Source organism: Gavia stellata, chromosome 13 (assembly GCF_030936135.1).
Source record: "Gavia stellata isolate bGavSte3 chromosome 13, bGavSte3.hap2, whole genome shotgun sequence".
NCBI classification, from domain to species: Eukaryota; Metazoa; Chordata; class Aves; order Gaviiformes; family Gaviidae; genus Gavia; species Gavia stellata.
This window is the reverse complement of record NC_082606.1, coordinates 21852512-21875705: the sequence shown is the minus strand read 5'-3', so window position 1 is coordinate 21875705 and position 23194 is coordinate 21852512. Positions and strand designations below refer to the sequence as shown.

The 23194-nt window shown below is 36.8% G+C and overlaps 1 protein-coding gene across 1 annotated transcript in view; it reads left to right on the top strand.

Moving 5' to 3' along the window:
• Positions 1-4106: 4106 nt before the first annotated feature.
• DENND4A (DENN domain containing 4A) overlaps positions 4107-23194 on the top strand; it is a 49139-nt gene continuing 30051 nt past the window's right edge. Inside the window, exons 1-8 of the mRNA XM_059824077.1 lie at positions 4107-4133; positions 10283-10612; positions 11206-11455; positions 13092-13161; positions 14729-14898; positions 15603-15844; positions 18064-18130; positions 21501-21559. Of these exons, the coding sequence (XP_059680060.1) occupies positions 10305-10612; positions 11206-11455; positions 13092-13161; positions 14729-14898; positions 15603-15844; positions 18064-18130; positions 21501-21559 (1166 nt within the window). The 5' untranslated portion in view covers positions 4107-4133; positions 10283-10304. The remainder of the gene's footprint in view (positions 4134-10282; positions 10613-11205; positions 11456-13091; positions 13162-14728; positions 14899-15602; positions 15845-18063; positions 18131-21500; positions 21560-23194) is intronic.

Genomic DNA, 23194 nt, shown 5'->3' with positions numbered 1-23194 from the left:
GTCAGTTAAATACCAGTAGAGGGGCAGTTTTCTAACAAATTGTGCAACTTCATAGTTACCTTGTATGCTGAACTCCAGGACAGTGAAGAATTCATCATGTAGAACACGGGGCAAACCTTTCTGTAAGTACTTTTCTCATAATATTTAGCACATGAGGTGACTCTCCCTGACTCAGCATGCTCCAGCCTTTCTTTTAAGGGTGTGGTTATTTAATAATTTTGGCTGAAAGATGGGGAAGGGGTTTTAAGATCTGATTGTTCTATGTTACAAAGAGATATTTTGAGCTAGTGTTGGGATCCTGAAGCAGTAGTTACCTTAACATATCATTGCACTGCAGCTAATATACTGTGATCATCGGGGAGATACCCAAATGTTGCTTTATACTGCTTTGCTAGCTAACCTAGCTAGGAAACTGTCACAGCAATACCTGTTAGTTGATAGATATATTTGTAACTGGACCAGTAGTGGTACATTCACACTTACTTTACTGTGGAGTAGATGATGAACATTTTGCTAACTGGATGTAGAGATTTGTTAGATGATGGAGGTATTAGTGAGTGTTATCTCACCATTAAACCTTTCCAGTGTGGTGCAGATCATCTGCAAACAGCAGTTACAGCCCTGCAATTGCAGTCTATGCATGTCATCCACTCAGTGTCTATAATTTGCAGCATGGCTGGGTCCAGTTTTCTTACCTTACAGGACATTTTTGCTGGGCAGAGAAAAAAAGAATGTCAGATGTTCTAAGTCACAATTAAAGTGTGTTATTTTAAAAGTAGCAAAAAATGTTAGAAACAATTCCCACCTGTCTTTCCCTCCAACACAGCATGAATTCAAAATTTTAATTTGAGTAGAGAATGGCTTCAAAACCAAACTGAGGTTGGCATGTGTGTCCAAACATGGCTGGGTGAAAGCAGGCCACTTCTGTCAATCTTGCTTGATGCACTTTGACATTTTCAGTGACAGATCTTGGTTTTGAATCTCAATATTGGAAGATTTGCTGCTTTCATTTGCCTTTATGTACTGTGCCAAGGAAAACAGAACATTCTGTTTGAGGGACTTCTCTTTTAAAAAGTTGTTGTATAATAAGTAGTTGTACAAAAAACATGGACTAGCTGCCCTCCTGAACTGTTTTGGATGAAGTAATATTTACATTTTGTAGTGCTTACCTTGGCTTCCCTCCCCCTCATTTGCTATAAATTGTTTTCTGCATCCCTCCCTACAAACACAGTTGTACTTCAGAAATTGTTTCCATTCTTTGGTTGTGCTTTCTGGACATAAATACTGTAATCTAGAAAGAGAAGTGGAAGTTTTAAAACTGGCCTTGTTAAGATTTGTCTCTGTCATGAATCTCATGGGATACTTGAACATCACTTTCTTGAATTTTTGTAGTCAGGGTTGAATATCAGGGGATTTTGCTGTTTCACAACTGTAATGAACATCTAAGCAGCCTGTGTCTTGTTAGAGCCTCTTAGTAAATGCTTTGATTTTATTGAGACTAAAAACAATGAAGAACGAACAAGTGGAAGACTTGGTGAGTGATGATGGAAAGTACAGAAGATGCAGAAAATGCCTGATCTCTCCCTCAGGGTGAAGTCTGTTCCTCCTGCCTTCTCTCTGCCAGTTGTTCTGCTTCCTCCTCTAAGCTTTGATACTCTAGATGGCTAGTTCTTGCTCACTGACTGCAGCGATCCCACTGAATCTAGATTAGCCTCTGAATTAAAGCCTAACTTTTCTTTCTTCCTAGGCATTGCTGAACAAATCTGCTTGTCCCTCAGTTCTTGGCCTGCATTCCTATTTTCTGCTCCCAGACTCATGGTCTTGTGTTCTGTCCCTGCGCTCTTATCCAGCACTTTTCTGTTTCCTGGGCACCTCTTAGAGATCCTTTGTTGCCAAGTTTTCTGAGCTCTCTTGATTATCTCCTCAGCTGTTTGGATCTGGGTATGTTAACCATGAGTTGGTACAGATGATTGTGAATGGGCCTGCAAAATGCTTGATAGCAATTCCAGTCCAGGGATGTAGGGGCAGAACAATGCTGGGGTTTTTCTTGTTTTGTTTTTCTCTATGCCAATATGTTTCTTAGCACTAGTACTGCTATTGATGGAGCACCAAAGGGAGCTTAGTGGAGGCTAGTGGCTTCTTGTTAATTACTGTGCTGTCCAACATTATTGAGTGCAGATGTATGTAATAGGGTCTTAAAAGTAATGCAGTTGATCACTTTAACCCTATTTGTTAGTAACTTTCTCTGTTGCTGACATCTGTTTAACTGTAGTAGTAGGAAGTGTGAAGAAAAGAAAGTATAGGCCATGTCCTACTGAAAGATAAAAACGCTGTGAGAAGTCCCAGTTGTATTGGGGTAATAATGTAGGTCCTTTGCACCTTGTTTCCTGAACAAATAGATCTTTTACTTGATAGATGGAGAACAACAAACTAGTTGTAAATACATTCTACAAGCTGCAAGTACTACGAAATAGAGCTGCAGTACACTGGCAACAGTTCTCACTGTGTTCCTTGTGATGCTTAAAAGTACATTTTTCTTTGTCTTTCCTTTAACTCTCCTCATTGTCTTTCCAGATAGTTGACTAGTAAGGATGTTTTTTCAAGTGTCCATGGGGAAATTATTCATGTGCTAATGCTGCTTATTTCTTAGACTTTTTGCAGCTGTGCTTGAGGTCTGCAAGTGAACCCTAAAATTATAGTTTCTGACACTTTACATTACAGATCAGGTCATTAGATAAAAATGTGTAGTGCTACTGCTGCATGTGCTCTTACTTTGTAGTCTGGTGTAAAAATGTTTAAAGTCAGTTAATGGAGAGTAACTGACTTTAACTGGTGCTAGTCTACAGTGCTGTAGGGATTGGAAAGACTTGCACCAGGGGCTGGGTTTGCTCTCTAGGTTGTCATCTCCCCGCTCCGTGCTGTAGGAGTAATGAGCTAACAGTGCTGATTGCTTCTGCGTGATCTGAAATAAGTTGTCTTGTACTTTGGGGTCATGAGCAGAACCTTGAACTTTGTGCTTCCAAAAATATAGTTCTGATAATCTAGTGTAGGGTTTTTTCCACCAATTTTCCCCTTCAGGAATGAAAGCAAATCTTCCATGGTTTGTGTAAACCCTCCTGAGATGTGTTTCTTCCCAGCCTTGCTTATGTTACATTTTATTTTCTGACGTCTTCTCACGGTAATCTTCTAAGACTGTTCTCCAAGTCTTGGCAAATAGGAGTCTTGTTGAGACAAAGTTTATTTTTGACTACAGCCTTGCTGATGCTAATGAGTCGTTCTGGGAGATTGAAGTCTGAGAGTGTCTCCAGTGACATATTCTCCTCAGTCCTGTGATGGAAAGCTGTTGCTTCAAAATGCTTAAATGTAGCACAGGCTGCGTGGCTTGCACATGCCTCAGTGTAAAACACAAGCTCAAGCTGTCTGTGGTCATACCAATGTTTAAAAGTGGTCATACTAGTGTTTACTGTATCTGAAGAAAACCAGTGAATTATGTGTGACAGTGAATGGCAAGAAGACTGTAACACTAGCTGCAAGAACAGGGAATTGGAATAAGGTGGCTAGATGGAAGAGTACATGTGTATTGCTGATTGTGGAGTAAGAAGGATCTGCTTAAATATCAGTCTTGCAAAGAAGAGCAGTGTTTTGAAGTAGACTTTGAAAGGTTATTGAGCTAAAACAGTGGTTTGATAGTTGGCCAACACCTATGAATAGACATGGAAGGTATTTATTATCAGAAAATAGTGGAAGAGTTGAAATAACTTGAAGTGGCTGGCTCAACCATTCTTTGATTTATTTTGGTTTTTTAAAGTGTTAAATATTTACATTCTTAAAATATCAATGCAGCATAAAACTTGATATTTTGTTTCTTAAGTTTAAAATCTGGTTTCATATACTTTTTTAACAGTTGTGACATGTAACCTTGTCTTAGCAAGCAAGTCCTACAACAATTCACAATGTTCATTTAATGTGACTGGCGCAGTGGAGCGTGCAGTAAGTGTTTCAACAAATGTGTATATTGTTTAATTTTTGTTTTTACTGTTTCTATAGGGAATGAAACTTTAACAAGAAGTCTATGTTAAAGCCGGGCTGACAGCAAGAGAGGCAAAGTGTAAAAGCAATGCCCTGATGAAAAGGTAGGGAACACACTGTAGAGTTTTCAAAAGGCTTGCGTTCTGACTTGAGAGAATGCCTGCGATGTTTGAGGTGCTTCTTCTTTGTTCCTGGGATTGTTTGCTTGCTATGAAAAAAATACTGGGGGGAAAAAGGCTTGTCTGTCACTTTTGCCAGGCAACTTTGGAAGTACAGGGATGGGGTGAAGGCTTTTCCCTGCGTAACTGCAGTTACTCACATGTTCTCTAGACTGTTGAGCTCTCATGTGATTTGTGCAGTGTCATGGCTGAGAAATGGTTCTGAGCAGCCATAGGAGGACTGACTGATCCAGTTAACTTCACTTTGCTCTTGCGTGAATAGCTGCCACATTTCTGTGTGTTGGCAGCATACTTCAACAGGATAATGCAGCAGTACACGTACAAGACAAATGCTAGGGGCTGTTAGAACTTTACTGGCAATTTTTAAAAATTGGTCACTGATTTGTCTGTCTATTCTTGTACTCTTCATGTGCCTTCAAAGGAAGGAAGTTCTTGGAATATGATTATATGATGAATGCTTTAAAAAAAGAAAATCACTATTTTTAATAAAGCTTTGAACCCTTTTAAAAAAAGTGTGTTGTAGAGCCCTGCACTGATTTCCAGCCTATGCTAGGAGACATTTGTTCCGTGTTTACAAACAGAACATCTCTTTGGAGTCAGGCTAACAAAGTAAAATGTTACCTGCTTTAGACAGCTAATGGACCTAATAAGGAACTCAAATTAATAAGTGATTTAATATTCTCAAAGGAAAATGCAGGAAAGAATGGGAATGAAGACAAGGAAGAGTAAAAGATTACAAGGCAGTTGTATTTGTGTACTCTGCCCCGAGGTGGGCTGGTGAAACTGCTCTAATGGAGTTGGATGGGTCCTTGCTGCTGTCTTTCACAGGTCATGCATCTCCTGCATGTGCAAAAACCACACAAGTAAACTCTTTTCGCTATCCGGAAAAGCTGGCTTCTGGAAGGAAGCTGGCATTGCTAGAGCAGTTCTTCTGGTTGGCAGCCCAAGATACCTCTACAAAATTCTATGGGTAGGAGCAGGTTGTATGAATTATATCAGTATTTTTTTCCTTGGAAATAGTGTAGTGCATCTATAGTAAACTCTGTACTTCATGAAGCATCATGCCTGTTGCTGCTGCACGGATGGAATATATGGCACATCCACATTAGTTCTCATCACGTGGTGAGGAAAAAGTTGATGTGTACTTCCCTCTTATAGAATTTGAATGAAAAATGTGATCTGTTCAAAAAGTTTGGACACAGATTGAGTTGTTTTATCTGAAAATATGTGAGTTGGTATAAAAACATGCCTTTCAATTTTTGTTTGCTTTCTAATATGAGAGTTGCAGATAACTTATAGCAAATAGAAAAAACTTTGCTGGAAACAAAATAAGTTAGTGTATGTGCTGCTCTTTCTGAATTCAGTGGTGAGATCAAAGTCCCACCGGTATTTTATTTATCACAAAAGGGTCAGCCACATGGAACTCCTGTAAACCTCTTGACCAACTTTCTTGTAATAGCAGATTGTTTTGCATTTTGCAGCAGACTGGTTCTCTTTTAACACTAGCAATAGATCTACAGTGTTAGATCACATAGCTAATTTTTCGGATTAATCTCTTTTGCACAGTTGCTAAAATGCCAGCACTTATGAATTACAACAGTAGTGACAGACAGTGAAATTTATTAGTTAGTATTTCCTAAATGTTTTTGAAGAAATACGATAACATTAGAAAATTGAATAAACAATGAAACTGAGTTTACCCTTTGTCTTTCAGCAAAGTAATGAAGCTAATAGTTTGACCTGTGGCAGGTTTATCTGATTTTTTTTTTCCCCCTTTCCTCTTTTTTTAGAAATGGCAAAAAGCCCTCTTCTCCCACATGGATATAGTCATGATCTGCAAAGTCTGTGTGTGTTTTTAATATGTTCTTACAAGTCAGTTTGCTATTTGCAAGGATATTTTGTTTCTTACTGATGTTTATGGTGTTTAATTTATAGTGGTATTAATTATATGCAGTCCATTAAAAATTATTGTCATGAGATAGCTCAAAGACCATATATTGCACTTGTTTCCAGGGATTTTGTAAGAGGTTATGTTTGTGATCCCATGGTGTTGTCTTCAAAGTGCAGCCTTTCACGGCCAGGTGACTGAAGTGTAGAGAATCGATAGTAGCTGTTTCTCAGTGTGGCACTGTTAATGTTAAGTTTCACCTGGGACCTGCTGCTTCAAGCAACATTCTTGTGCAGTGTGATTTTTTTTTTTTTTTTTTTTGGTGTTGTGGTTTTTTCCTGGATGTTGACTTGCAGTACTGTGTGATGTGTATAATTACAACATGCTTTGGAATACCTTCGTGGTAAGAGTTTCTACAGAAATTGTTCAGATTCATCAGTTCATGTGAAATTGCTTTTCACAGAATGATTATTTGTCACTGAATGAGCTCACATTATATACCTTCTTTCTGGGGTCTGTTAACATAAAGTTTGCATAAATCTGCTCTCACAGTAAACAGATGTTGAAAATTTGAGTATCACAGTAGCGCTAGTAAAGTCTAATTTGTCTTGAATAAAATACCACTGAATTGGTTTGATATCTTCTGCATTTTATCCCATTTTTATCTGCAAGCCTTTGTATCAGAAAGCAAAGATCTGAAGGGACGATGCGTCATCAGCTAGGCCTTTTTTCTCCTTTCTGTAAAAGCTGCATTAAATGATGAAAGTCTTGCTGACTTGTGTATTACTTGCTATAACCTTAGGAAGCAAATTTGTGTGATAGCAGGTGTTTCTATATAGGGGATTCTAATTTTAACTGGCTCTAAATGAGGAGTGCTTGTCCCAGTTTTTCTTGAAAGTGCTTTTGGGAATAAATGAATGTTTGAATTTAAGACTTTTGCTTAAACCTAATATGAAATAATTAATAGCAACGCTTAAATTGTGAGATAGGTATGATTCTTCAGTATAATGTGTATATATATCTTTATTTGTAATGCTGTCTTGGCTATTAAACTGGAATAGTGTGCTGCTAATACACCGAAATTATAAGGCTTACTGCAACTTTAACAGTCATAGTTTGTACAATTTTTGATTACTAAAATATTGTTTTCTTTTGAACTTAAAAGGCATTCTGAAGCACTCCAGAAACTGGTGTAGTTTTGTGAAAAAATGCTAATGAGAAAAGGAATAAAACAAAACTTAGTATTTTTCTAACTCAATCTTTAAGGCAAAGTTCAGTTTTGTAGTGTTTCTGCTGCGTTGTCCTGAGCCTGTGGTTACGGGGCATTTTTCATACACATCAGCGCAAGACTTAGCCAGCTGTCAGTCTACCTCTCTCTTCTCAAGTCTTTTAATGGAAAACTTTTTCACCAGAGCTCATGATGAGGTAAGCGTTGAGTTTAAATTGCTGGGTTGGTAGCATTTACTTAGCCTGCCATTTCTTCCTCAGCAGTTCTTGAGGAATGTTTTGGGGTTTAGATTTATACATTTTTTTTTTTTATATATGTAACCCCCTCTATCTTCTGAGCAGTCTTTGACCATAGCTCTTTTCTGATCTATGTTATGAAGTATTAATTTTTTTCTTTCTACATTTCTTGATGCATTTTCAAGTGATACTTTTTAAAAGCAACTGCTTATGCTCTGATGTGTGTATATATATTTTTTTTTTAAACTAAGAGCAAATGCTTGCCTGGTGTATTGTAGCTTTAAAAAAAACTGTTACAGCTTATACATTGGTTTAAAGTGAATGCTGGTTGATAGAAATTTTTCATGATAGTTAAATGTAGTATACCATAGTTAAGTTTTACAGAGAATTGTTAATGTTACAAAATATTTTGAACTTCAGTCGTGTTAGCTAAAAGATGTTAGTGTTTGGTCTTATGTTAGAGTTTAAAGATGTTTTATGAAACTTGTTTATTTCTCCATGTGTTTGTTGCTAGCCTGTTTTGGATTTGCTGAAGCCAGATGTACAGTGAAATAACAGGCAGCATATGCAGTGGTTGAATTCGTGTGTCTTTGGATATATCACTCAAGGAGAAGTTTGAGTTTGTGGTTATTACTCTCATTTACTGCTAATTGAGTAACATATTCCAGGTGTTTTTGAAATAACTCAATTTAGGTTGAATTAAGCTTAGTTTTGTAACTGCATTCTCTCTTATCTCAGAAAACAAGCTGAACAGTTATTTACAATCTGTTACGCTGCTATGTATTGATGATTGCTTCCCAGTAATCATGTGTTCTAAAGTGTCCCATATTGCTTATTAACCATATAGAAAGAAAGAAAGGTTGGATAGTTTGAGGGCTTTTCTTGGTGTTTTCTTGAATAATATAAATAACCTTAAATTAAAAACTGTTATTCATTTCCTTGTGACTTTAGAAGCTAGTCAAGTCAGTTACTCCAGCAAAATATATAATTCCATCTTCCTGCTCTTATTACCTTTCTTGCACCGGTGGATGTGGTTCATAGTGGTGAACAGGCACAGGCTGACGTTCTTCCCTCTTGAGCAGGGACTGGTGCTGGAAATCTGAGGTCAGCTTGGAACAATTTCATTAAATGCACGGTATCAACTTAGGACATAATTTTCCTAATTACCAGTGAGAGATGTCCAAATTTTTTTTGCTTGTTTTAACGAAGATTTGTTGGTAAAATCCAAGAATCATGATGGTATGAAGTTTGATAAGGCTTAATACTTGCTACCTAGAGCAAAAAACGAAGGGAGATAAAGCAACCAGAATAAAGGTGGCATGAAAACGGGGGTCGTGTACCAACCATTCAAACTGTTTTAAATTCTGTTTGTTGGGTTTCTGAGTGTCAGCAAGCGCCTGAAACTCCTGTGTGGTAATGGTTTCTCTTGCAATAAAATTTTACACCTGACCAAAATTAAATCAACAAAAGGGAGTCTTAAATAGCTTGTCTGGTTTAAAAAGTCTAGAACTTGATGACAGTAAACTTCCTGAAGCTACTTTAGCGAGGTTCCAGCACATATGGGTGACTTAGACAAACATTTTTTAGCCCATTTCTCAATGTTCCATGAAAGAGTGGAAAGTATTTTCTTTATTTGCAAAATCAAGCTATTGAATAAGACATGGGGTTTAAGTGACTTGCAAACGTATTCAAGAGTCTCTGACAAAGAGGAAACTGAATCTCCTGAATGTAGTGCACTGTGTTGTATGCAAGGCCATCATTTCATCCTACAGATATTATTGTCCTGTGCTGAAGTTAATTTACAACATTGGTAGCAAACACTGCAAAAAAATGCTATACAGAAAGAATTCATATGTAAAGAATTTCTTAATCAATATGTTCGAGGAAGAAAGAATGTAATTTCCCAACACAATTTGGCTTGAATACCAAGACTATTCATTATGAAAAACTTCATGTGGTCTTGAATGTTTTTGTTTCACAGTGGTCTGTAGTCCATTGAAGTTGACTTGGTTTAAATATCTTGTGTAAAAGCTGGTATATTGCTGTCTGTGGATGAGTTGCATATCAAGGATCTGAGCCCCAAAACACTATAAAATAAAATGGTACCAACTTTTAGCCTGCAAAAATACTCCAAGAAGATCTGGCCTTGGTATCTGATGTAAAATTCCCATAGGGTGAGATGGCTGCATTTATTACAGTTGTATCTTTAGAATAATCAAGACATCCTTTGCATGTATGTTTAATATTCAGGAAGCAAATTAATTGCAGATTGCGCCTTAAAAGATCCATCGTCATGGTGAATAGAGTGCAGTAGTAGACTATATGCAAAATACATGAGAACTGCTTTTTGGCTCAACCGTGAACTTTAAGTAGTGAACTATTTGCAAAACTTTGCCCAGTGTTTTGCTGTTACTGTTCCTCTTGGTTCAGCTACTGTAGAGTGTAAGATTACAAAAAGAGATCACTTGGGTTTTCCATTCCAAGATTTAACAATTAACTCTCATGATCGTGGCTCAGAATTCCAAATTGGAAAGATCGTGATTGCAATTGAAAAATGTTACATGATCAGATGATGGATCTCTCTATTTCTTTTGTATTCTTCTATTGTGTTTTCATTTATGTTACTGCAAATTTTCTGTTTTTAAACATGAACATAATTTAAACATTTCTGATCTCTTATAATTTCCTTTTAAAATACTGATATATATTTCTTTCTTACCAGTTATAACGTCTTGTAATGGAAGATGGAAGACAAAGGGGCTCGTGTTGCTGACTACTTTGTTGTCGCAGGATTAACAGATACTTCAAAACCACTAGAGGAAGAAATCCACTTCAACGATGCTTGCCATAAAATTGCTAAACCAAAAGAACCTATTACAGATGTAACAGTAATTAATAAATCTCTGGGGGAGGAAGTTCCTCAGGGATATAAATGCATAGATGTTACTCCCTCAGGACTGTCTGCAGATCTTAATAATGGCAGTCTTGTAGGACCACAAATATACCTTTGTTATCGCCGGGGAAGGGATAAGCCCCCACTTACTGATTTGGGGTAAGTGGGTTTTCTGTTCCAGTAAGTGATTTTGGCAGTTTCATGTGACTGATGGGGTTTATTGAAATACCATACTTTTTTAATATAAGGTAAAACTCTAAACAGGAAGATATTTCTTGACTTGCGCATACAGTAACCCAGTAGGAAAAATGCATGCTGAGTGAATTTTAGTGACAAGTGCATTTTGGAGTTTTCAAGCCATTTATAATTTTCAATGTATATATGTTGGTTGAGATAAGATGCTTAACCTATTTAATACAGATTGACAAGAGGTGAATTGTATGATGTTCTTAGGCTCACGCAATGACTCTTTAATAGAATTGAAAATAACACTATTTTGCAGTAAACAAAACACTTAAAAGCAATTACACGTGAGGAAAACTAGTATAGTTTAATCACAAAGTTTTTATGTTAGAATGCAGTTTGATATAATGTGACCTGAACTTGTCAGTAAACATGTTTTGATCAGAGATGAGACAAGAGCTGCTGTTAAACTAGTACTGTTGAGTTATAATTCTTAGTATAGTATTAGTATTCAAAGTGTTAAAAAAAATTATGTGCCTTCTCACTTTTGTTTATCCCATTTTAACTAGGGTTTTATATGATGGGAAAGAAAGAGTAAAGCAAGGCTGTGAAATAATTCAAACTACTCCATATGGTCGGCCTGCTAATATTAGTGGCAGTGCCTCATCACAAAGAGTGTACATCACTTACCGAAGAGCATCCGAAAACATGACACAAAACACGTTGGCTGTGACGGATATATGTATAATCATACCAAGTAAAGGAGAAACCCCTCCACATACATTCTGCAAGGTTGACAAGAGTCTTAATAATAGCATGGTAAGATCCAAAATCTGGGTTTTGAACACTTCATATTCAATGATGTAATGTTTGTGGAGTATTTGTGACAGTTCTCAAGAGTACCTGATGAAAAATTTTGATAAGCACTCCCCAAAGATAAATCAAATCTTGGAAGAATTGGAGGATTACATTTCTTTGTTTCTGCCTGTAACAAAGTCTTTTTGGAAACCTTGGAGCAAATAGTCCTTTTAGTGCTGACTTAGAAATGCTGACTTCAGCAGCTTTGGATTAGTCCAAGAACCTCTTGTGTCACCATGTGTATACCTGGAGGTTGTACAGGTGAGGTAGTTCTGACACTGATTTTACTGTTGTGATGGGAATTCTGTATCTAACAACCACCTTCTGTTTTGTTTTTAAACTCTCCTGTTACTTACAACACTATTTTATTAGTGTCGTTCTCCTCAGTAGTTTCACAGACTTTTTCTCTGAAGAAAGCCGCACGTGAGGGATGTTGGATGCTGTTGACTGTAAGCTTGTTTAAATGCTTAATATGGTTCCAACGCTAGACCTGCTAAAATACACAGGCACCACAGCACTTTATTTTGCAGAACTTAATATTTAGGTGTTTCCTGGTTGAATCTGCAGCCCTATATGCTGGCTTTCGTAGGGTCCTCAAAAGTCAGCATGCTGATGAGGATGCTGACCGTGTATGTGAGTAGTATCATGCAAAAATGATCATGGAAATTGATCTGTACTTGTTTTTAAATAAATGCGGTAGACATTAACAAATGAATTTTTCAGTTGTACCAGTCCCTGTATTGACTGGGTTATGGGAGTGCTCTTAAGGAAATTGCTGTATCTTTCTCCCATCCCTAAAATCTTTGTGTGCCCTTAAAAGGTGCCATTCTTTTCCATTCTGTGGCTTTCTATGTTCTTTACTCCCTTGTCCAGAAATGGAGAACTTCAAAAATATTTAAAAACATTAACAATGCCAGAAAGGAAATTGTTGTTTAGAAGCTGCAAAAACTATGTCATTATGCTGCAATGTTTCACAGACTATGAAATCACAGATGGAATAAGGGATCGGGCTTAAAGAATAGCGTGATTTAAATAAAAATGTGGGCACAAAAGAAAATTGTTTAGTATTAACTTAAAGTAATACACAAATGTAGTTCAAAACAGAAACATTGCACTCTGTGTGTATATATAAATGTGTGCATGTGTGTATATATCTGTTTTATATAAACATTTAAGACAGAAGTCTAACAAAATGGGAGAAAGGTTTAAATATTTATATGGATGACAATTGTACTTAAAATTCTGTAGTTGTGTTAATAAATGTTTTGGAGAAGAATTTATACATGTCATGCTTCAGTCTATAAACCAGTTCTCTTTTAGAGGTCAGGCTGATGCCTGCCATGGATTGGTTAGCTCAGAGCTAACCAATGGCTATAACTAACCAAGAGCTATAACTTTTCTTTTCAGCTGTATGTTGTGGCTGTTGTCAGAAAGGATAGTGTAGCAGGCCCAAAATTCCTATGTCTAATACTCTATGTTTTTGTGTGTAGATACGGTTCTTTGTAAACAAGGAGGAGGAGGTTTTCCTCTGCTCTTTTCTGTTACGTCTTTTTGTTATACTTCATCACATAATCCAATAATGTCTTTTGTTTTACAGTGGGGCTCAGCAGTATATTTATGTTACAAAAAGTCTGTGGCAAAAACCAACACCATATCATACAAAGCTGGTATGTAACTACTATTTAGCTTTTTTATCTTCAATTCAGGATGTATAGGCTTATTTGTAATGTAATAAATTTTTTTATCGAATAATTATTTGACAAAGACATTGTCTTGGCATTATCCAAAAAGGAATGTTTCCCTGAAGAATTCTTTTAAAATAATGTCCTAAAATAAGCCTTAGAATTATGTATCATGACCATTTTGTTTTAAAATTTGCTTTTAATTGGAAGCTCAGTTGTGTTTTGATAGGTTTCTACATCCCTGTGTCTCCCACTGCTGGTTTTTGTTGCTGATAACTGTCTTTTAAGGATTTTTGTGTGTGTATATATATGCAAAGAAGATACTGCAAAAATTATTTGATGCATTTTCATGATCACTTTCTTTACGACATGTTTTGAAGAATACTGCAGACTTCCACGCTGCCCTGAATATTAGTGGCATTGAGCTGTTTAAGTAATTTTGGATTGTGTGTCATCTTTATTTTATTGTTTTATTTATAAGACAGAATTAGATTTGCTATGGCTCTGAAATGTGTTGGGTTTTTTAACCCTGATTTTGCTTGAGTGCAAGTCATGAGCATGATTCAGACTTAAGCTTTAATTCACTTATATCCCTTTGAGATGCTGCTCTCTGTAAACAACAGTAGTTCAGAACTAACAAAAAAGGTGGACAATAAATTTGTAAATAAATAAAAATTTTAAAAGGCCCCACATCTGGTAGTAGCTTGCACAAAATTTCGCTTTGGGGGGAGGCACGGAACACTGCCCTTCTTGATTACCAGGTTTTATTGCTTATTAATATTTCATTGTATATTAGAAAAAAATGTGTAGTGATTGTGTTCTCTAATGCAGAGAAATCCTAAATCGCTTCACGCGATATTCATTCTCAGGTTGGAGTCTCCAATAAGAAAGGATAACAGCTGTTACGATGTAATTGAAGACCTGTATGTTAAGAGCCTCTGCTTCATAACTTCATGGTTTACAGCTATGCTTAAAATTAAGTCTAAACACATTAATCCGATAGCACATCAGCTGAATCCTCAGCTGAGGTGGATCAGCATACTTAATTGGTTTGATTCTATTGATATTAAAAATAATTTATCTAATATCTTAACATAGTATCAGATTTTTCAGGAAATTTTTGTTGGCAAGAATTAATTGCTTTCATAATTGAAAACATCAGTCTTATTTCTCAGTTATTCGGGGTACCATTTTTTAATCTAAATTTTAAATCTTTAGTCACACTAGTGATAAATGTGAACTATTATAACAATAGCTGAGATGTACACAACCTGCAAACAGAAAAAGATAAATTAATTATGAATAGTTCCTAGAATAGTAAGACTTCAGTCCAATGTTTTAGTCAGGTGATTTCTCCTTAGGCCTTGGAAGCATGCTGCCCCTTTCCAGCTATTTGCAATGCTTGATTATTTACAACTTTTCTTTACTGATCTTCTTAAGTTAATGTATGCTCATATACCATTTTTCTGGGCATTTTTTTATGGAATGAGCTATTACAAATATGTTTCTGCTATTCCTTACATAACTGTCTCTGTACAAATTGCCTTTCTAGGTTTAATATGCAGATATCCCGAGGAAGATTATGAATCATTCCCATTACCAGAATCTGTGCCTCTTTTTTGCCTACCTATGGGTGCAACAATTGAATGTTGGCCATCTAACAGTAAATACCCTCTCCCAGTTTTTTCTACATTTGTACTAACTGGAGCTTCTGCAGAAAAGGTATTTTGAAAGCTTAAAAAAATAATTAAAGTTATAATAATTTAATTTAAGTTAAATTTGGTTGTTTCTCTGTTCAGGATGATGATAATGCATATTTTCATAGACAAACTTGAATCTATTAATTTGGGCTTAATTCAAAGACTACTTTAAAGAGTGACTTGCATTTATTTCACTGCTGGACTGTCTGTCATATAAACCTGTACTCCTTTGCTTTCCAGTCATGTTAGCCTTTGAAACTACAGAGCTATAAAAATTCTGACTGCATATACATGCAAGTATACTATTTTTATTGCAAGCATGGAAACAACTTTGCATGTATATACTTGTTCCAAAAAGTAAATTGGATGTCAGAGGAATACTGCTTTGAGTTGCTTATAAAGGATTCCTAAAATAGCTTTAAAGGCAATTGTAGGAGCAGTTGACTGTAGTTGTACTCTGTATAATCATTATTTTTCTCTCACTTAAATAGTTTCATAAATTACTCTTTCTCATACGACATTAAGTGTTTTAAATAAATAATAGGCAGTCTGGATTTTCACAGCCGTAAGAATATTCGTGAATAGATTGCTTCAAAAGATGGTGCATTAATGTAACTTTTCAAACAGTAACATAGACTTGATTTTCCTTGCATGTTTGGGGTTTGTTAGATTGCTTTGAAGATTGAGGCAGATTTATTGACTTCAAATCAACTGTGGTGTTTGCAGGTATATGGTGCTGCTATTCAGTTTTATGAACTGTATCCTGAAGAGAATCTCACAGAGAAACAAAAATCTCAACTGGGATTAGCAGCTGCTGTTGAGGGAAAGTCAGACACATGCAGAACAGTTCAAACAAATAAATGCATCTGTCTGCTTTCTCACTGGCCTTTCTTTGATGCTTTCAAGAAGTTTCTTACCTTTCTGTATCGTTACTCCATCTCTGGTCCACATGTCCTACCCATTGAGAAGTAAGTAATTTCAAAAATAATAATTTCAAAAATACATGGTGAGAGCTCTTTTTTTACTTCTAAGTTTCCTGTTATATCCTTTTGACTTCAGTCATCAAACATTAAATACAATGGTTACGCTAAATTAAGCACTTTTCTCCATTGAGTAATGTATCTTTACCTACTTCCTGAAAAAGCCTAGATTTTTATTTGTGATTTAAGTGCCTGCAAAGGTATCTCTGAAAGCCTTTTTTAATTAGCTTTGCACCCTTAAGCATAGTTATTAGGATGAGCAAGATTATAAATCCTTTCTTAATATTACATATGTTAAGTTAGAATGAAACATGTAGTGAAACATTTGTTGTGTAATGAGAGATAATAAAGCAGATTGGATTTTTTGCACTAGTAATCCTCCTCTGTTTGTGATAATTAAACTTAATTTCCTTCTTAAATAGAGGATTTCACATTTTAAAATGCAGAGGAAATATTTACATCCAAGAAGTAGTTGATATATCTTATTGGTATGTAATACCATTTAACATTTCTAGGCTAACGTAACTTTTTAATATGTCAGACTTCAAATGCAGTATTTGCTTTTCTATTGTATTACACATCGGGTTTTTTCTGATTAAACTTCAATATTAAGTTTTATGAGACTTTGACTTAGTGCATTAAGCATTTTTTGTGATTGTTTCTCCACTTCATTATTCCGCTTTGTATCTACTAGTTTTAAAATTCTGATAGTGTAAACTTCCAATAATGAAAAGATTATTTTTTTTTAAGTTGAGAACTATTTTTGGCTTTTGAGTTTTGGAAATTAATAAAATGTATTTATTTTGATTTTACAGATTTATTTGCTTATTCTGATTTGTAAACTGACTGGTCAATTTACTGTGGATAATTTAAATATAGCTACACTGTGTTGCATGAAGTTAACATAATATCTAGCCTAGTTTCTTTGGCTATTTTAATGATGAAGGTTGTCTGTGCCATACGTATGTATTTGAACACTTTCAGTCAGCCCTGCTTCTGCAAGCAGCAGGCCTTTCCCTTGAAGTTTGCTGTATGTTCCATATTTCTGCCACCATCCACTGGTAGTAAAGACAAAACCCTGAATCTGTTGTCAGCCTGCTTCCTTTCCTGTTCTCATTGCCACGTGGCTGCACAGACATTGATGCTGACACAAGGGAGGTCAGTTGAGGAGTGGAGAAGAGGAGGCACAAGACTGCTTCTGGTTAATGCCAGTTGTGTGATTATAGAACTGCAACAAAAAGTTAAGCCTAGCACAAGTACACAAAATTAAAACCACAGTAAAAATGGGAGTTTTGCATATGTCTAATGGCGTAATATACAGCTACATGGAAATATATGTATGAAATACATAGTTTTGAATCAGAAACATGTAAAAGGAGTCTTCTGTATAAATCAGTGCTTATTTGTGGGTTTCTCTGAATTTCTTCAAAATTGGGTTGTCTGTGTCATAACAATGGTAAAAGTTGCAGAAATCACAGTAAAGTATGTGCCATAGCATGCAGTTTATGATGGATTACCTGTTTCTTCCTGAGCTTCTACTGATTACATGTAGTTTCTTTTAATGTGAAAGTGTGCATTACATAGTACTCCTAGACTTTTAGAACTTTTGTAAGTAATTTATAAAACTGAGAACTTACTAAAATTTTAAAAACACTTTTCTGTATTTGTACTATATGGAAAAACTTTAACACTTTTTTCATCAGAAATCTTACATAACATTTTGTATTTGAAAGTGAAGAAAATGGATGTGAAGAGAATGGATGAACTTAATGACTCTACTTGATACTCAGCTGTGAATAATTTTTTTTGCAAATAACGAGTGCTAGTCTGAGATATAGTGCTATTTCAAGCCAGTCTCAGAAGCAGGGTAGTAAAATGGTATTGTGATACTCAAACATCAATATTTCTACTTTACAAATTATTTCTTTAAAAAAAATAGCTCCTTGTAATTTTTCAGTCTCACAAACCAACTTGTGGTCTGAAAGATAATCTGGCCTGCCGTTTTGGTTGTCATTAGTAGAAAAATAGGTTTTCAAGTTTCAGAATATCCCTGTCGGATGTGGGAGCTGGTTTTTTTGCTCTCTGTCTTCTGAATAAATATGTGCCATTTTTATATAAAATTTCTCTTACTGGCAATAATTTTGTCTTGAGGTGAAGCAGTTTAAGCTTATAATTTCTACTAAATCAGTATTTTTCTTTTCTTCTAGACACATTTCCCATTTCATGCATAAAGTTCCTTTTCCATCCCCTCAGAGGCCAAGAATTCTAGTTCAGGTAAGTGTAAATTTCTTCTTAATAGCTATGTCTTAAGTGAAGACAAAACAGCTGTTGAACAGGTTAGTAAATGGAAAATGTAATTTTTATGTTCAAATTTTTTGTTCAGGATTTCTTCCCTAAATTCATACACTTAACTTTTACAGATTTCTCACTGTTGTTTCCAGTTAAGGGCTTTAATGAGATATTACAAGATACTGTTTAGTGAGCTTAGAACTTAATTTTTTTTTCAGAGTATATGGAAATTAATGAAGAACTACTCAAAGTCGGCATCTGGTTTGATTTTTTTTAATAGCTTTTGAACTGTCTTCTTGCTACTGTATGAAGGCTGAGTGTAAAATAAATAAAATTAAAACCAAATGTGAAGAGTATATTCATGATTACCCATTTCCCAAAGGGCTTCATGCTGTTCTCTACGTAATGGATAGCTCTTACTGAAAACTGCAAGAGCCATGGACATGTCAAATATGACCCTTATTCTGTCCTACCTGCAAAACTTAGCATATTCTTCTGTGTGTGAGTGAAATGGTATATTTGCTAGGATTAGTTTACCTGTTATTTGAAATTTCACCCATGTCACTGTTGGTAGGAGAGAGGAAATTCCTATCTCAAAGACTTCGTAAGTGAAGTGTTATTCAACTTTTTTTTTCCTCCTAAGAGGCAAAAGGGGTAGAGACATGTTAAAATTTTATTGCTGAGAAACGACATCTCTATTCCAGTTGTAGTTATTCTACCAATCCTGTGGTTTTGAACAAGTTGTTACAAAATGGTGTTACTGTGCTACTACTGCTTGTATGAAATAAAATACGGTGAGCCCTGTGCAGTTTTCAGGGTTATAGTAGTAGCCCATATGCTAGTGAAGTCTTTCAGAGTAAATACAATCTTGGGTTATGTCTTTATAGAATGTATTGAATATTAAAGATCCTCCTTAGTGTAATTGGGTATTCTAAAGAAGTGACATTTATTACTGTTACTGAAAAGAGGTTGGAGAACAGTTATACTGAAACTGTATATGACACTTCCGTCACTTGTTATTATGATTTTAAAGGTCAATTCAAAACCCAGTATTTTTACATCTTGGGGTTTTTTTGTGTTCACATTCAATGAAATGTTTGTGCTAGGGAACACTAAATGCACATTTACAGAGAACTATAAGTGAATTTAGAGAAAAACATTTAATTTTTTCAGTCTGAATTGTTAGGGAACTCTGTCAAAGTATACATGGGTGTATATCCCAGAACAAAGTCTGAGGACCTAGATGTAAGTGATGTGAAATTATGTCTGTTACACCTTATTTTCAAAATGCTATATGTGTCAAGTTAGTACAACTTTAGTAGCTGATCGTACAGATGGAGAACACACCGCTTTTGAAGTAGACAGCGGTAGTTGAGGTCTATGAATAAGTACTTCCTTCAAGCTGCTTTCAGGGTCTTTTGAGTTGTGTTTGATACTGCACTGAATAAAATCACAGGTGACAGTATCTAAGATGTTTTCTCAAAAATAGTGTGGGGAAATGCCCCTATTCCTGAAATTGACAAGCTTATAGGATTCCATTTCATTGAAGAAATAGTAATTTCTCTCTGAAGCTTGTTAATTTAAAACATGGTAGTCTTTTGCTAAATACTTAGTATAGCAAATCCTTCTGAATGTGTTGCTGTAGAATGTCTCACAAGTGCCTAATGCTATCTGTAAATGAGACCTGATATATTTTAGTAACTACATGTATGCCAGTCTGGATGCGTAACCCATTCTTAGATCCATCTTGGCATCTGTTACAAGTGAGACATAACATGGCATGTGTCTAACTTAAGTTTCAAAGAAATTATAGCCATTAGTAAAACATTCAGGAATGTTCCCAATTGCCAGCTTCCAGCTGCCATTGTTGATAGGTTGTTTCTGATCTTAAATCTGCTAGACTCCATTCCCCATTTCCCACATCCCCTTATTACACAGATGTTCCTGCTGTAATGAAGTGTTCACAACCTGCAAACTTGAAGAGCACATGGAGTAATATGTTTCTCCCCCTGGAGAATGGGGGCAGTAAGTGCCCCTTCTGCCTAAGGGAGACATGCTCTTTGAGTAGATGCTTGATTGTGCTTACATGCTTTTGCTGAAACAAAAGCACATTAGGCTGATGGTAGTTTATGAAGGTTACCTCAGGCTGAAAAAATCAGGTCTCTGAATTCTTTTGCTGAACAAGCTAATGGTGGTGGTTATCACAAGGTGACTTGAAGACAAATCTAGCATGTAGAGTGGTGTGGCCATCCTCATTTGTCATTGAAGCTAAATGTAGCATCAGTCTTCAAAAGCTCTGTTATGTGAAATATGTAAGGAAGCAGTATTACATAGACTCTTGTTAGTGTCATTTTTTTTGTGTGTCTCTGCAGGCACAGTGTTAGGTGACTTAGTGCTTCAGCATTTGTATTACTAATTCATTTCATCTTCTGACTTCTGTAGTCTGGTCATTTGCAGTGGGGTCTAAGGTGAAACATACTCAGAAATGAAATATTACTAGAAGTTGTCTGAACTTGCAGCTTAGGTGTACAAGTTACTGTGGCTGACTGAATTACTACTGCTACTTGTATGTGTGCTTTTGTACAATAGATAGAAAATGCCTGACCACTTAGCAGGGAGGATTAAGCTAACCTGGTATCTTGCTACCTTGGATTTACTATGGCTGAGCATCAGTTGAGCATTGATAAATTGATTGTGTATCTGTATTCTTGTACTCATTTCAATCCTCCTATTCATGCTGAATATATGAATGATTTCTCTTGATGTCAATTCACATTTCTTTCTTACAGTGATATAAGATCTTTGTCCTGGATCTTCAACTAATGCAAATTGTAAAGATTCTATCAAAGCTGAGCTGAGCCGTTTCTACCAGCCAAGAGCCTAATTCTTATATCTTCCGAAGAAAATATTAGTTTACATTACAATCTGCCATCTCACCCCTTCATGCATTTTATCCATCTCTTTCCCCCTAAATCCAAAAAGAATCCCTCCTGGCCCCTGAAAGCTGTGTATGAACTATTGGTCCTCACTTCACTTAAAATACAGGCGGCTTCATTTTTCAGCAGTTAATATATTCAATTTTTTGCAGTATTAGCTAGTTTAAATTCCTCTTTATGAATATGCAATGTTATTCAATTCTGACCAGGAAAGGAAGATCATGCTTTGCCTGGTTTTTACTAAAAGACACTGATGCATAGTGTTGCACACCACTCCTTATAGTGCTATACAACTGGGATATGTAAGGTTCAGCTTAGTTTAAATTTTATTTTCAGGTGTTCTTTGTTATAATTTTGTAAATTCTAATAAAGATTTCCAAAGTTCAGATTAAAAAGAATGTATTAAAATCTTTTTCTAGCTATCTCCACATGATAACCTGATTCTCAGCCAACCTGTGTCATCACCCCTTCCACTGAGGCAAGTAGCAGTATCTTCTGTGTAATTGTGAAATGTATTCTGATTTACATTGCAGAAAAGGTTTGGTGCTGAAGTTGTAATTGTGCAAATTGACTTAACTTGTCTGGTGCCTTTTGTAGCTGGTGTATCTGAAGTTTATTTATGTGATTAGACCTGTGCCCTGGCAAGGATACATATTTAATGAACAGTATCTGTGTTTTTTCAAATAATTTTAAAGGTTCTTGAGGCAGAATATAGATTGTTAGATCCCTTTTCTAGGAGTTGGTACAGAATCATTAAGGTTGGAAAAGACCTGTAAGATCGAGTCCAACCATCGCCCCAACCCCACCATGACCACTAAACCGTGTCCCTCAATGTCACGTCCACACGTTCCTTGAACACCTCCAGCGATGGTGACTCCACCACCTCCCTGGGCAGCCTCTTCCAGTGTATCGCCACTCTCTCAGTAAAGACATTGTTCCTAATATCCAGCCTGAACCTCCCCTGGTGCAACTTGAGGCCATTTCTTCTTGTCCTGTCACTTGTCACTGGGGAGAAGACACCAGCACCCACCTCACCACAACCCTCTTTCAGGCAGTTGTAGAGAGCGATAAGGTCTCCCCTCAGCCTCCTCTTCTCCAGACTGAACACCCCCAGCTCCCTCAGCCGCTCCTCATCAGACTTGTGTTCCAGACCCCTCACCAGCTCCGCCCTTCTCTGGACACGCTCCAGCACCTCAATGTCCTTCTTGTAGTGAGGGGCCCAAAACTGAACACAGCATTCAAGGTGTGGCCTCACCAGCACTGAGTACAGGGGCACGATCCCCTCCCTACTCCCGCTGGCCACACTGTTTCTGACAGAGGCCAGGATGCCGTTGGCCTTCTTGGCCACCTGAGCACACTGCTGGCTCATATCCAGCCGGCTGTCGACCAACACCCCCAGGTCCTTTTCTGCTGGGCAGCTTTCCAGCCACTCGTCCCCAAGCCTGTAGCATTGCATGCGGTTGTTGTGACTGAAGTGTAGGACTTGGCACTTGGCCTTGTTGAACCTCATACAATTGGCCTGGGCCCATCGATACAGCCTGTCCAGATCCCTCTGCAGAGCCTTCCTACCCTCAAGCAGATCAACACACCCACCCAACTTGGTGTCATCTGCAAACTTACTGAGGGAGCACTCGATCCCCTCATCGAGATCATTGATAAATATTTTAAACAAGACCATCCCCAAAACTGAGCCCTGGGGGACTCCACTTGTGACTGGCCACCAACTGGATTTGACTCCGTTCACCACAACTCTCTGGGCTCAGCTGTCCAGCCAGTTTTTCACCCAGCGAAGAGTGCAGCTGTCTAAGCCACGAGTCGTCAGCTTCTCCAGGAGAGTACTGTGGGAGACAGTGTCAAAGGCTTTACTGAAGTCCAGGTAGACAATACTGACAGCTTTTCCCTCATCCACTAGGCGGGTCACCTGGTCAGAGAAGGAGATCAGGTTGGTCAAGCAGGACCTGCCTTTCATGAACCCATGCTGGCTGGGCCTGATCCTTTGGTTGTACCTGGGCTCCCAAGCTAGTGCAGCTTTTGTATCGCAAGGTAATTGAAGGAGTTCTGCTGACTGTCTTGACTTTTCATGTTTCAGTGCAGAAGAATGATTAAAGAAACA